Source organism: Chanodichthys erythropterus, chromosome 13 (assembly GCF_024489055.1).
Source record: "Chanodichthys erythropterus isolate Z2021 chromosome 13, ASM2448905v1, whole genome shotgun sequence".
In the NCBI taxonomy this organism is placed as follows: domain Eukaryota; kingdom Metazoa; phylum Chordata; class Actinopteri; order Cypriniformes; family Xenocyprididae; genus Chanodichthys; species Chanodichthys erythropterus.
This window is the reverse complement of record NC_090233.1, coordinates 26,143,255-26,159,104: the sequence shown is the minus strand read 5'-3', so window position 1 is coordinate 26,159,104 and position 15,850 is coordinate 26,143,255. Positions and strand designations below refer to the sequence as shown.

Here is a 15,850-nt window from a genome sequence, read left to right as displayed (position 1 = left end):
TCTGCATAGTGCACATTTCGAACTTTTGTTATAATTTCATCAAGAAAAATTCTAATTATCGCTATCGTTTTATCGACCAGCCCTGCTCTGGTCTACAAGCCTCAGAAGGACTGAACTAGGAAGGACACAGCCTCACAAGGATGTAGCCCTCCAATTGAGAAGCACCCAATGTGTAGCTACTACGCATAAAATCATGTTGGAGGTGATGACAGACAAAAGCAAAGACAGTGTGGAAGTTTTTTTGGATTGCGTAAAAAAGACGGGGCAGCGAAAAGACATTCCTGTTGGAGGAGATGACAGACAAAATTGTGTAAAATGATTGTTTTTTTGTTTTTATTTCTATAGATATTGCAATAATATTGTTATTATGTTAATGCGGTTTCAAACAGCTGTGCTCCATCAAGAAACACATGCTCGTCTTACCTGATCTTTGGGCTACTGTGCTTGAAAAACTGCAGAAACTTAGGGATCATCACGTTGAGCGGGCGGTCCAGCATGTCACTGTCCAGGATCTCTGCAGAGTCCTCACAGATCTTTTGCAGAGCTCCAAAAGCCCCCTGAAAGACAAACAGAGCAGGAATTGAACAGACACAAATCATATATTTCCTCTTCACATGGAACAACCTCAAATTTCTTATCTAAAACAATTCCATTACAATCAATCAAACTGCCCAAACCAGCAATGAACCTCAGACGGTGACACAGAGACCTTCAGTTGACAGATACTCCATTTCTATTTTTGGCATGACGTAGAGCCAGTGCTGCTGAAAATAAAATATAATACTTTTGCTGTTGCCTCAAGCTCACTGCTGGCTCATGGACTGTGTATACTGAAGTTGACGTGCAGATTTAATGCCATGCAGACAGCCAAAATCACATGTAGGTTCGTTTAAGGGAAAGTTTATAGTAGAACCTGGGAAATACTGTAGTGAGAGCTATGGCAGAGAAGGCATAATAATATTTAAGCAACTGGACAGTAAACAGTGGTGTACAGTGAACAATAAATAGTAAACTCCAATGCACAAGGATACAACTCAACATATAATCCCCCTTACAGACAGGAAATATCCACTCAGGGTAATAACTGAAATCTTCACAGGAATAATGTGGGTCTTGGACATTGATCTATTCAGTATGCACTATATTTGCACAAATTTATTGGCTTGTTGCAAAAAAAAAGATATTTTTTTAGCCTGTGATGTGAGTGAGAGAAAATAATAAATATTATAAACAATATATTAAAAAATATATATAATACTTATTATATTAACTATTGTTGTCAATATTCACTGCTGTACATAGGCCCATGCATGGATTGAGTAGAAAGTGCTGATAGATATATAGCTGGTGAGGCTGTTGAAAAAAAAAAAAGGTAATTGCGACTTTTTATCTCAAAATTCTAACTTTTTATTTATTGCAATTGCGAGTTTACATTTCACAAATCTGACATTTTTTGTCGCAATTGCAAGAAAAGAAGTATATAATTTATATATATAATTTATTTATTTATTTATTTATTCAATAATAGCTCTAAATTTTACAGCTATAACATAGGGCTGGACGATTAATTGAAAAGTAATCGAAACCGAAATTCAGAACCTCTAACCGACGTAATTTTCTCTAACCGGCTATTTTGTTTTTTAATCCTGTTAATACTTCCCACTTAAAAACATACTGCCACGTGTGTAGCCACGTGACTCCGCCCCGTCCAGACAACACACGGAGATGCCGCACGGGTCTTCACTAAACTTGACATTTGTTTTAAGGTGATTATATCAATTTACTGTGCTCACGCAGCTGCATTGTGGCACGAAGACTCATACAAACGGTAGCAGTACAAAACGTGAAGATCGCGTGCACAGAGAGGAACGCAGAAACTAGTTATCAGTGCTGGCCTGTGATTTATCACTAAAGTAGCTTAGAAACTCAAAACTTATTATAGCATATATTTTTGAAGGAACTATTTACAACCCACAGCTTCACAATTAATAGAGAGACAGTTTGACTAATTCATACACACAATCTCTCTCATTACATACTGGTACTGTGCTAATTTATCTTTATATGATTTACAACGAGCAGAAATCTGTAAGAAATGTTATGAACCATAGATAAAATAGCTGCTGAAAGTGAGCTGTTATGTCAGATCACTCTTTCAATAGGAAAAAAATATCCCACCTTTTATAGTCAAGCAAATTTACAGTACAAACCTTGTAAGTGAACTATGAGGGCAAAAAAACAAAATAATTGTTCAATAATCGTAATCGAGGTAAAATGTTCAATTAATCAAGGTTTTGATTTTATGCCATAATCATCCAGCCCTATCATTACACATCTCCATGACAGCTTGATAAGAAAATGCTTGATGCTGGCTTTTGCTAAAAAAAATAAATAAATAAATATTGACATATGGTGAAAACATTGCTGATTTGTTTACAATTTTCGACCTATTTCTAACCCAATTCACTCCAGAAATTTCAACAAATCCTCACTTAGTGAATGAATAAAATATACTTTAACATATTTTGTCATCCAGCTAACTTTGTTAAATGTTTAACTGATTTAAACCAGCTGAATTCAGTCTTGAACAATTTTCCAAACCTCACAGGAAAGGATCTGATAAAGAACAATGCCAAAGCCAGACCTTGCAGCATAAGGACCCACCCAACACATCAAGCTTCCTCCTGATCTCGCAGACATTCCACCTGTAAGGAATCTAATCAGGTCACGAGCACAAACGGTGCCGTAGCAACAAGCTGTCTGGCTCGGCTGTCGCTATGGCAACTGTCTCCACTGTCAGCTTGCACTTTTTTTGGAGATGGCACATTTTGAGCTGAGATGAACACAGAAAGGAAGTCTCCACTCTCCAGTTTCAAGGTCAAAACAACAAAGACTATTACAATATGTAATGAATCAATCAATGAAACAATCTAGCTATATGAATTTTCAGAATACTGCATTTTAAAGATCTAGGCAGCATTGTCTTGGATACCATTAAATATTGACATTAATTGCATAATTAAAATTTAATTTATAAGAAATTCACTATAAGAAAAAAAAATCTTTCACAACAAACAATCGGCCTTTGGTTGGATCAGCAGTACAACGAACACATTAGTAATTAATTACCATCACGTTCAATTCATATGCATTTCCGTACCAGTGCGCTCACATATCGGCCAGTGAGGACTGTGGCCTCTTTGAGCCAATAAATATGATTCAAAGGTCAGGAACATCTTAAGTTAACCATGCCAACTAGATAACATATGACATCTCAGGACGTTAAACCCATTACAGAGAGCAAAACCACTCTGCCTAAGCTAAATAAAGTCATCCCTGACATTCTGGAAATGTCTCTCAACTGCTTCAGACTTCATGTAGCAACATGAGGACCCACATGCCACAACCAAACCAGAGGATCACAGCGGTGGATGAATGCATTCTCCTTTTTACACACGCATAGCTAGATTGCCTGCTGCTTATGTTACCCCTTATGGTTCCTCAGAATTAAACCCATAATCTTGTTCAAAGTTTCTTCAAGCCAAGTCGGTTCATCTTGGGCATCTATTTTCTATGTTAAGTAATAGGCATTCAAGCACATCTACAGTACTTGAACAGATAAAGATTGAAATGTTCAGAAGTGATTATTTAGAGTGTTTATCTAAATCTTCTTTCAGATGAACACAATCAGAGTTATATTAAAAAATATCCTGCCTCTTTCAAGCTTTATAATGGTAGTGAATGGGGCTCATGATTTTAGTCCAAAAAAGTGCATCCATCCATCATAAAAGTAATCCATACGACCTTCCAGGTGGATAATAAAGGCCCTCTGAAGCGAAGTGATGGGGTTTTGTAAGAAAAATATCCATATTTAATACTTTATAAACTAAAATAACTAGGCTACCTTCTGGCAGACGGCCTACGCAAATCGACTTGCGCCACAAGAGTAACCCGTAACACGATGTATGATGTAGGATGTAGGAGTAGCATAAGCTTAGATGCGTCTTGCGGTGCCTCTGGCGCTCCTGAATTCAAAAAGTGCATCCATCTATGATAAAAGATATCCATATGTAACAGAGGCCAGCTAGTACTGCCGCTAGAGATTGCAGCCTTTAGCCTCCTTGTTAGAGCGTCCGACTCCCACGCCGGAGACCCAGGTTCAAAGCCTGCGCAGAGCGGTGCGAGTAGGACCTGGGTGAGGGGTTACACATACGACTCCAGGAGGTTAATAAAGGCCTTCTGAAGTGAAGCAATGGGTTTTTGTAAGAAAAAAAATCTATATTTAAATCTATATAAACCATAATAACTAACTTCAAGCAAATGTCCATAAGTATTGAGTTATGCCAAAAAGAGTAACCTCTGACCTGAAGCATGACGCAATGACGAACACGGAAGCTCAGGGGATAGAGCAAAACACTTGTCACGAATTAGAAATCTAAGACCAGAATTTTTAAAGAGAAATATTGAAGGATTTCGATATAAGAGAAGAGGAGCTTGAGTTTGTTGCCCAGCCCTATTTCTTTGAACCGCAAGACGCATCTAAGCTTATGCTACTCCTACATCCTACATCATACATCGTGTTACGGGTTACTCTTGTAGCGCAAGATGATTTGCGTAGGCCGTCTGCCAGAAGCTAGCCTAGTTATTTTAGTTTATGAAGTATTAAATATGGATATTTTTCTTACAAAACCCCATCACTTCGCTTCAGAGGGCCTTTATTATCCCACTAGAGTCGTATGGATTACTTTTATGATGGATGGATGCACTTTTTTGGACTAAAACCATGAGCCCCATTCACTACCATTATAAAGCTTGAAAGAGGCAGGATATTTTTTAATATAACTCTGATTGTGTTCATCTGAAAGAAGATTTAGATAAACACTCTAAATAATCACTTCTGAACATTTCAATCTTTATCTGTTCAAGTACTGTAGATGTGCTTGAATGCCTATTACTTAACATAGAAAATAGATGCCCAAGATGAACCGACTTGGCTTGAAGAAACTTTGAACATTCACTACCGTTATAAAGCTTGGAAGAGCCAGGATAATTTTTAATATAACCCTGATTGTGTTCATCTGAAAGAAGATAGTCATATACACCTAGGATGGCTTGAGGGAGAGTACATTATGGGATATTTTTCATTTCTGGTTGAACTATTCCTTTAAATCACGCTAAAATAATGTCATTTCAGGCGCATACAGTTAATGCACATTCAGGAGTAAATACACTACTAAAAGGCAGACTTGCACTGCCTGCCACTATATTGAGCCTTAATACTTAATTTATCTATGAGTGTTCCTTCTTCTCCTCCCCCTTATAATGTCTCTGGCCTGATGCTCAGCATACTTCAAGCACTTGAGCTAGAGGAGCACATGCATTGCTGTGGAGGACTGGCTTATAATTCTCTTACTCAGCATTCCATTTGAAGATAGCTTGGGCATGTGAGAGAGTTTCCTCACAAGTAACTTTGATGTAACTGCATCTTTCAGGCACATACACATCACTAATTATAGATGCATATTCTACATAGTCAGACCGCATGCTGCATCAGGATTTGCCAGCCACAATCATTACAGGCAGAGGGTGTGACATTCCACACACCCCAAGCAATGTAATGTGTAATTTGAAATATCAAAAAACAAGAAAAAGTATTTGAAATACAGCAATGAGGTCTAGGTAAAATAGTTTAACTAAAAGGCAACCTTTTGTACAGTTTACAGTAAATCTCACTAATTTACTTACTGTATATTTAATAAGCAATTTGGAAATAGCGCAACATTGTACATATCTATTCCTCTTTTTATGTCACAACACTTCAAAACCACAAAACTCTATTTACAGGTTTAAATTAGACACAATCAGATTTTCAGTGTGGACTCAGACTTTTGAACAGCACTGTACATGTAGGAGAAGGACAGGAGAGTCTGAAAAACGTGTCTATGATCAGTTGTGATCACATCTGATCTCTACAGTAGAAAATAACTGACCTCAATCTGTGCTAACAAGCCTGCTCAGCAAGAGTCTCAAAATCACACAGGGCAGAGCATTGAACCGTGAGGTCAGAGACTTTTTGTTCACGTGTGGGTGTGTGAAATACAATTTACTCAAGACTGCACGCAGGTACATAAGAGTAGTATTTCAGGATGACAAGTGTGGGTTCACCAGGGGTCATGGCCCTGCATGTCTGTATTTAGAACATAGAAGCTGGTCATGCAAAGTTTACAAAGCATTTCCTATATTACAGGCCGAACCTACAATATACAACCTGAATCTATGCAACATCAAAGCAGTGTGTGCATGGGTATATGTACACTGTACTGACCTAATGCAAAGACTTCTTACAGCTTCTTAGTCTTGAGTCCAGATGCTCAGGGCTCAAGGAGTTTTACGTGTATGCATCAGCAAAACAAATTCATCCAAAGGGATGCTAATGTTATTGCATAGATAAAGACAATGGCTCTGAAACTAGTCTCCAAATGTATGTCTATAATAATAATAATAATAATAATAATAATAATGTTTTATTTATATATTTGTTATTCCAAATTCATAAAACTGATTGATCCGGTTCGAGCTTCTGGCTGGTCAATATAGCATTCTAGCAGGGGAAAATATAAAGAATACATGATGAATTCACATTCACACCATGTTGAATTATCAATATTATTACCTAAAAATTGACAAAAGGACAAATCAAGCAAATAAGTGAGGCAAAACTGTTACGTGAGGCAAAATAAAATTAAAATTTACCATTCAAAAGTCTGGGGGCAAGTAAAAGTTTTTTGTATTTTTTTTAAATAAGTCTCTTATGTTTACCAAGGCTGCATTTATTCAGAAATACAGTAAAAACAGTGATATTGTGAAATATTATTACAATTTAAAATAACCATTTTCTATAAATAATATTTTAAAATGCAATTCTCCTGTAATGACACAGCTGAAATTTCAGCATCATTACTCCAGCCTTCAGTGTCACATGATCCTTCAGAAATCATTCTAATATGCTGATTTGATGCTCAAGAAACATTGTTGAAAATGCTGAATACTTTTGAATATTTTATCAGGATTCTTTGGTGAATAGAAAGTTCAAAAAGAACAGTATTTATATGAAACAGAAAACTTTTGTAACATCAATAAATGTCTTTACAGTCTTAATAAAAGCATCTTACAGACCCCAAACTTTTGAAATGTAGTGTACTAACCATTTTAGAAAAGCATTTGAGGCTGTGCTGTGTAGTGGATATTCATGCGTCACAACAATTGAATTTATTATTTTATTTATATATTATGTCGGACTCATCGCAGGTAACTCATAATCTGGAAAAAGGAACGTCATGGCAGTGATTGAAAAGCCAGAGGGCCAATCGCTTACGCGATGATCGCGTAAACGATTGGCTGATGTTTTTAAGGCCCTACCCTCGTGCACAGATGATGTATATGAATATTATTAATTTCAGTGCACCTACTAAATAGTCTTTTATCAGTTAGTAAAGACAGTTTCAAGTAATATTGCAAAAATGTATAAAACAAAACATCCTCTTTAGCACCTTTAATAAAAATAGAGTCCAAATGATCCCTATACATTTTTTTTTTATAACAAAACAAACTTGTTAAAAGGTTTCCTACACACTTTTCCAGACACAAATTTCCAAACCTCGCTGTTTTTTAGACCATACAGTATTTAACATAAATGGTTCATACAGCATTGTTTTCAGCATTATATTTGGTATGTAGTAGTCACCTGTAAATATTTTTATTTTTTATTGGTTTTCTCTAAGGCCACGTTCACACACAGTACGGTTATTTATGGGAGTGACAACTGCATTCTATAACAGAACTCACACCCATAAATTTTCAGAACTCACAACCACATCCTCGGAATATTCACGCTGTGTGAATGGAACAGGACTGGACAAGTTGTCTGTCACGTCATACACGTGCGAGAGAACAGGAACAGAGTGCGTCATCTTAAGGTGTTAGATCCAGTCACTGTTCTCCACCGGAGTGGCTCCCGTCAGTTGTGTGTTTCTTTTTCAAATTCAAATGCCATATCATGTGCGAGACATCGCAAAGGACGTGATATGCAAGTGCAACGGTTAAAGACAATGGAACTAGGTGTGTTTACATTGATGTTGATGTTGGTTAATGAAGTTTGAATGGATACATTCGCGGTTCAATTAGTCTCTTGTCATGTCAAAAGTGATAAGCCTCTTCAGTTTGAATGGATGTCGCCATCTTTAATATTACATTGGTCATTGTCATTATGGCTACTAGTAAGAGAATACGAGCTTGACTCTCGCTGCACGATCAGACAGTGTTCCAGACGCTACTGTAAGTTGCTATGTGAACGGGACATTTTGAGACTCACACCTGTAAGTAAATGTGGCTGTCAATCCCAAAAATATGCTTACATTGATAATGAGAAGAACTTTTTATATTCTGCATATATTCATCTCTGACACATCAGCATGATACTGATCACCAAATAGCAAAGTACAGTCTAGATGATCGTTTGGTCCTTTATCTGTCGCTGGTCTGAGTGACACACACACATTCGCTTAGTGAAGTTCAAAAGAGATTTGCTTATGGTAAAGACAAACAATTTTGCGTCATGAAAGTATGTGCTTAAATTCATTCAGTCACATTTGACAATCACAAAATGATCACTAAACTTTTTCCATGACTCTACTCGCATGATACATTTTTTTTAAGAAATTCTTAATTTTATATTTTAGAATTCAGGAATAGTCTGGAAACACAATTTTTGTCCATTCTCTTTTCTCTATACTTATCCAGGCCTGGAAATTACTTAAAATCCATACTTTTCCAAACAGAGTAGGAACCCTGAGTTGAGTATACGACTACACAATCATCCAAATTAAGATTGGGATTAAGAAAGCAAGTTTTTGTACACAAGCATGAAACAATCTTTAACAAAACATTACAACCAAACACCGAGACCAATAACAAACCAACTAAACCAATGACAGATGTTAAAACCCCACATCCTGAAGCCACGCAGAGAAACTTCCCTGTGGAGAAATGCTGCAGTACATGTGTATCAGCAAACCTCGGACATACTGCTGAGAGCTTAGATGAAGCAAGGATGAGCTACACTACAATTTTAAATGAGAAATCAGCAATATCTTCCATCATCATACAGCTCAACTTAGAGGGACAAAGAGAGAAAGAAACATGGGATAATGCGCGATTGATGATAAGAAACATGACAGAGGAGATAAAGGACTGCAGACAACTTCAGAAAGAATGTAAGCATCTTACTTCACAAGTGTTATAGTCCTCTGAGTCCAGCAGTAAACAGAGTTTAGGTAGAAGCTCCGGCCAATTCTGTAACTCCCCTTTAGAGGCTATAGTTGTGATCAGAATACCTGAAGAACACAAACATATGCACAATAATGCACCATTTAGACTAGCCTATACTGCAGTTCACATAACCAGCTGCCAGAAGCTACAACAAAAATTAAAAGGTAAGGTAACCCAAAAATGAAAATTATCCTATGATTTACTCACCCTCAAGCCATCCAAGGTGTGCTGGGTGCCAGAAGATAGTTATTATAGTTTATAAAGTTTGACATACAGTAAAAGGATATTTTTCTTACAAAAACGCTTCGCTTCAGAAGGCCTTTGTTAATTAACCCCTGGAGCCGTATGGATTATTTTTATGATGGAAAGACACATTTTTTTGGCTTCAAAATCACACCCCCTATTCACTACCATTATAAAGCTTGGAAGAGCCAGGATATTTTTAAATATATCTCCGATTGTGTTCGTCTGAAAGAAGATAGTCATATACACCTAGGATGGCTTGAGGGTGAGTAAAGCATTTTCATTTTTGGGTGAACTATCCCTTTAAGCTGTTTAGCAAATTTGGTAGAACAAGAACATCATAATATATATGGTCAAATTATACTCAAATAATTCATATACAGTAGTGGCCAGTGATGTTCGGACACGGAAAATCTACATCTTCACCTTTTATTTAAATATTATTAAAATTTGTTGAAGATATTGCATAGTTGTGCTTGGAGTCCATTAAGCAATTTTGGTGAGAATGCAATGAAACATGCCAAATTGTGAGACATAATTTTTTGCCAGGCTGTCATACAAAGAAATTATGAACACATGCAAAAACAAGAGAGAACCAATGAAATATTAATAACTTATTATGCTGCAGTCAATGCATGCTTTTTCCTGGGAGCTTTTTGTTTTTTCTATGCTTTTTTGAATAGTAAAACAAAGTAGCTGTATTTTGCCACATAATTTTGCCAGATAAATATCTTAACCAAGTTTATTGTTTTGTACTTCCCTCATGTTTCATAGTTTAATTAAACTTGTAGAGTCATTAAAAACAAATATCCTCTCCGGACATCACTTTTGGCCACTACTGTATATTCATCAACGCACAGAAAAACACTCAAAAAAGACATTTTTCAAACCAAATAAACAAATAGAGGAGGAATGATATATTTATGTTGTGTTTTGCAAAATGCTGGGTAACCATAGAAACACAGCACTGCATATACCTCATCACAGTCTAATCACAATCACAAAAAGCAGCTAATTCAGACACATCGTGTACACACACACACATAGAGTGTATAAAAACATAAAGCCATACACAGACCCCAAAGGCATAACATTGTTTACGTCATGATAACAAAAACTGTGGCTCAGAGCCAGATAAAGAAAGGCTCTGTCAGTCCATACTCACCCACTGTGGCTCTAATGAGCGGTGAAGAGTCTCCGATGTTCTGCAGACACTCATTTTTGATGAAGTCAGACACGCCGTTTGGGAAGTTCTGGTAATGGGCCTTAACATTGTTCTTCAAAATGAGACCACTGAGAGAGCGAGTAGGCTCATCTATGAAAAAGAAAGGATGAAAAGCATTATTTTTAGACTGGGGGGAAAATACAGCCCTCGGCAGAGGCCATGACCAGAATTAAAGGAAAGAAAGACACAAACAACTGCAGGGATAAACTTTAATAACTGTTTATTCATACTATAAGAATGCATGTATTATTACAAACTTAAAACATCATACGTATACAACAGTAAATATAGTATAATATAATATAATATATAATAAATATGTTGTTTATAAAGATATTTTTGTAATTGTTTAAAATAAACAACAAGCTCTGAACTAGTGGGGTGGTTGTTTAATTAAGGACATTCTGTTTTTTATTATATTATATTATATTATATTATATTATATTATATATTTTGACAAAATATTTTGTTTAAAAATAAAAAAGTTAATAAATTGTTTGTTTAAAATAAATAAAACTACAGCCCACACAAAAAAAAAAACCCTTATTGTTCAGCTCTGAGCTGGTTTGGTAGATGCTTAATAAAGAACCTTCTGTTTTTAAATGGACCTCAGGCTAATTCGGCAAAAAGAGGGAGAAACCTTGGCAGATGAACTTGTGTCATCCCTAAACATGTTCTGTGACCTGGGGCTTGACAGAAGACACAATTCAAAAGGTCAGTGCAGCTAAGCTCCCAGTGCACTTGACAGATTACCACTGACCTGAAGTCACACCAGCTATAAAGACACTGGCTTCAGAAGCCACCACACAGACTAAACACCAGCTAGAACTGAGCTTCATTCTGCCTGACTCAACTCTCTTCCAGAAACAGCAATATAAGTCTGTCTCTTAATATGCTGCATAAAACTGTCATGGCAAACCTCATAAACTGCAACAACCACAATGCAGACCGACAAAAGGCAATTTTCTGCACCTACTAGCAGTGCCTCCTATCGCAAAATGTGCCAGCGTAAAAATAAAAAGGTTATAGGCTTTCAAATTAAAATGACCTATATCTATAGGGCCCTTTTTAAACCTGGTATTAACGATCGGATCACAAGTAGACAAGGGAGACACACTGCTGTTTACATCTGGTGTTTTAATCCGTCTCTTTTGTCCACTTTCAACCATTTCTGTCCTGATTTCTTCGAGGGGAGGGGGTCTATGGGTGGGTAAATGTATGGACTTTTTTGATCTAATGGATAAAATAAATTCAAGCAATTTACATAGGAATGCAACCGAAGATGATGGAAAAACATACAGAGAGCAGCAGCTTTCGTTTGTGCTCCTCAAGATCACGACAAACGCTGTGAGTGTCAGGAATGGTGAGAGAACATTGTGCTTGGTAAAATGAACCAAACTAAGGTCTTCAGCTGACAAAGTTTAAATCCCACCTAGGCAGAGCACTTGCCATAGGCTAATATTTACACGTTCAGTAGGTGGAGAGTAGGCTATTTTTTTTGTGGCTGTTCGAACACATGAGCGTCTACTCTACAAAAGAAATAAGGTTGAATGCATTTTCGACTACCTCTGGAAGCGGTCGAAAGTGGACAAGCTCAAAACATTTTAGACCATGTTTACACACTTATTTAACGCCGTCCACTTGTGATTGGATTGACAAAAGCGCATCTTAATACCAGCTGAAATCAGGGCCCCAGATGCTTGACTCTCAGCTCAGGTATCCCTACAGAGCAAGTCACAATCATATAATAAAACGAATGAGTCGCATCTCAAATCAAAATTATAAATAAAGCGTAAAACAGTCATTTAATGTTAACATGCATATCTTACCTTCTGTCTTTAGCTTTGTGAGCACAAATATTAGGTAGTTGTTGAAGTCCGGGTATTGATTGAGCTGCTCAAGTTTCTGTGGTGCACATTAAGAAAAGACATCCAGACCACAGAGACAGAGGATAATGCAAAACAGCAGGGGAAATGTGCATCAGTGCACGTACTTTATGGACTAACCACATGCTGTTTACAGTAGATGGATGATTGCATCAATGAATGGACCCATGAATATATGAGCAAATGGTATAATACGCAAGTGATGTCTGAATATAATTTAACAGAGTATAAATGGCTTTATGGGATTGCAAATTTGCAAATAAAATAAACTTGGGACAAAATGCAATTAAATTACACAAACATCAATACTGAGTAGCCTAAATGTATGACTAAATGAAAATAATACAAAATTATACAGTAAGTCTGCTGTCAACTGTGAAGAAAGTGCTTAGGACTAACTCAAAAAAAAAAAAAAAAGAGAGATGTCATGTAAAGAGGTACAATAAGTCATTGAGGAGTAAATGAACAATTTAAGGGAGTCGTACAAAAAAACTTTTTAAGGTGTCTCTTTAGTTTTATTTTGATGCATATTATTCACATTTTCATAAACAAGCCAGGAAAAGGATTAATACTTTTTCAGGAACATCTTGCCCAAAGCATATGACCCCACAGCTACCATTTAAAGAAAAAGCTTAAAGGTGCAGTATGTAATAATTTTGTCCACTAGAGGTCACTAGAGACCCATTTAAAACAACGGCGTAGCTTGATGACGCCAAGTTTGAGAGTGGAATCTTGGGACATGTGGTCTCCACCTCAACTAGGGATAGGACTCTGGAAGAAATCATGTTCATGGATGCAATTATTAACGTTACTATAGTATGAGGCAGAGCAGGACCAAGTGTTGTGGAAGTTACGCCTCACAAGCAGCGGAACTTTTATTATGACACCGGCGGCGCCGCTTCTGCTTTTCCGGTCATGAGGTAACACAGCGCTGTTTATCATATTAGATACATTTGAGTGTGTTGAAAATGTTATAACGTTACTCTGTGCATTCGCTCGGCGGCTGCTGTGAGACACTTGTTTGAGACACATGCGATTTTAGAATTTCATATTAAATGCTGGATGGCTTGTGTTGATAAATGGCATGCAATTCATTTTAAAACTTATTGTATGGTGGAGAAAATTCTGTATTACTGTTACTAAAAATAAAGCTGCATCTGATTATGCTATGTTAGCAAAATAGTGTTTTTCTCTGAGACATGGTAAAGCATGGTACTCACAAAAAAAATAAATCAAGAAAATTAGATTTAAACAATAAGTCTGAACATGTTGAGCTATATAACAACAATTAGTTTTCTGTCTATAAATATATCAAAACAGTTGTTCCCTTGCCTAATATAAAACATGTATTATTAAAGCGTCTTTGGTGTTGACGCAATTGACAGGCGACTCCTCACACATCCTGGAGCCTTGGTTAAAATTGCAATTTTCTCACGATTTACAAATAGTTGCAAACATTTGGGATGTTGTAAGTACTCAAGTGAATATATATATAACACTGGCCTAGTGGTTTTTGGATATTTTACTGCAAAAATATTACATATTGCATCTTTAAAGGGACAGTTCACCCAAACATGTAAATTCTGTTATCATTTACTCTTGTTCCAATGTTCTGTGGAACATAAATGAAAATATTTTAAACAATGCCTCAGTGTTTGTTTTTTCTTCTCTCCATATAATGGAAGTCAGTAATCACCAAAACTATAAATAATAAATAAAAAATAATTTACCTAGTTTTTACATACTGGCAAATAAAATATAAGACAAGTATTAATATACCTGATACAATTGGTGTGACATTCATTTTACCTGAAATTTAGAAAAGTTTTTTAATTGACATTTAAAAGCTTAAAATGTGATGAAAATTATTAGTATAGCATTCTGATGGACAAAAGCTGATGGATAATTTGCTAGATGATAAAGGAGCGTCACAGTTCATCCCCTGACACATCTTCCTCACCTATGTGGAATAAAGGCTGCAACATCGCGAATGTCAGATGTCTTTGTCTGAGCTGCATCCGATTATGTGACAGAAAATCGTGATAACACTCCCGCCACTGCAGCTGGAGGTCCGTCTAATCTGCGTCTCATGACACAGTGCGCAGCCTACCTAGACAACATTTCAATCTGAAGTGCTCCAAACGCGATTACAACCCCTCCAAAATGCTGTCCGTTATAGGTTTTACGCACATCCATAGCGTTTATTAGATTACATTATTTTAAAGATGCGTGTGTGTTGGTAGTTGACACACAACAGCTGGACACGCCATCTGATCTACAGCTTAAAGGGATAGTTCACCCAAAAATGAATATTCAGTCATCATACGCGTACCCTAATGTCTTTTTAAACCTTTGTGATGTTCTTTCATCTGTGGTGGAAGGTGTTTAAGATATTTTAAGGAATATTGGGTTTTGGTGACCATCCATTGTACGGACAAAAAACACTGAGGCGTTTCTCTAATTATCTTCATTTATGTTCCATACAACAAAATCATACAATTTAGGAATAACATGAGGGTGAGTAACAAATGATGACATATGTTCATTTTGGAGTGAACCCTTTAATTTAAACACTCACCGAATGACAGCTAGTACACACCTGCTGGCACCATTCAGTCACCACCCTAATCTACAGATAAAATATAAGCAAACAGCCCCTAAATGACTGCGTGTCTTTCAAATCTCAAGCACGAACTAAACGTATGAGCTAATCACAGGCCAACTCCTAATGAACTCCGCCATCCCCTTGTTCGCCGCCCTTCTGCACTACAGTGAGGTAAAGGATACTTGTTGGACGGATCGTTGCGTAGATGTGTCCGGGGACTGTGATTCCTTGAGCAGCTGTAATATCTGCTGAAGTCCCTGCTCGTCGGGTTTCCACTGGCACTCCATCTTGTATGTCTGGAGTCTCTCGCGCTCTCTCTCTCTGTGTAGGCGCACAGATCTACACCCTTTCACATCAAATAACGGCCTCCACCTTGACCTTCAGCTTCAAGACCGGCTGTTATCGAGCGGAAGATGAGAAAAACGCCTCTGCGAGAGTTTACAGTGGATGGACCCGTGTGAAAATGAGCGTGTTTCGCGGGCGTTGGGCTGTTGGTGACGCTAGGCTAGCTTACATACATGGACTCAAGTCTGGTCCGGATCACCGCACATCGACAGCGATAAG

The 15,850-nt window shown here is 37.1% G+C and overlaps 1 protein-coding gene across 6 annotated transcripts in view; it reads right to left on the bottom strand.

Annotated features, from left to right (window-relative positions):
- tnpo1 (transportin 1) overlaps positions 1 to 15,850 on the bottom strand; it is a 38,438-nt gene extending 22,588 nt beyond the window's left edge. For 3 of the 6 annotated variants that reach the window (XR_010896854.1, XR_010896855.1, XM_067405596.1), the window contains exons 1-5: positions 15,469 to 15,848; positions 12,625 to 12,700; positions 10,736 to 10,885; positions 9,286 to 9,392; positions 424 to 557 (exon numbers count right to left, since the gene is read on the bottom strand). Coding sequence is in view for 2 of the 6 variants with exons in the window: in XM_067405596.1 (XP_067261697.1) it covers positions 424 to 557; positions 9,286 to 9,392; positions 10,736 to 10,885; positions 12,625 to 12,700; positions 15,469 to 15,573 (572 nt within the window). In the remaining 4 variants the exon portion in view is untranslated. Of the gene's footprint in view, positions 1 to 423; positions 558 to 9,285; positions 9,393 to 10,735; positions 10,886 to 12,624; positions 12,701 to 15,468 lie in introns of all 6 variants that reach the window. The other 3 variants (XR_010896857.1, XR_010896856.1, XM_067405597.1) reach the window with 2 other exon arrangements.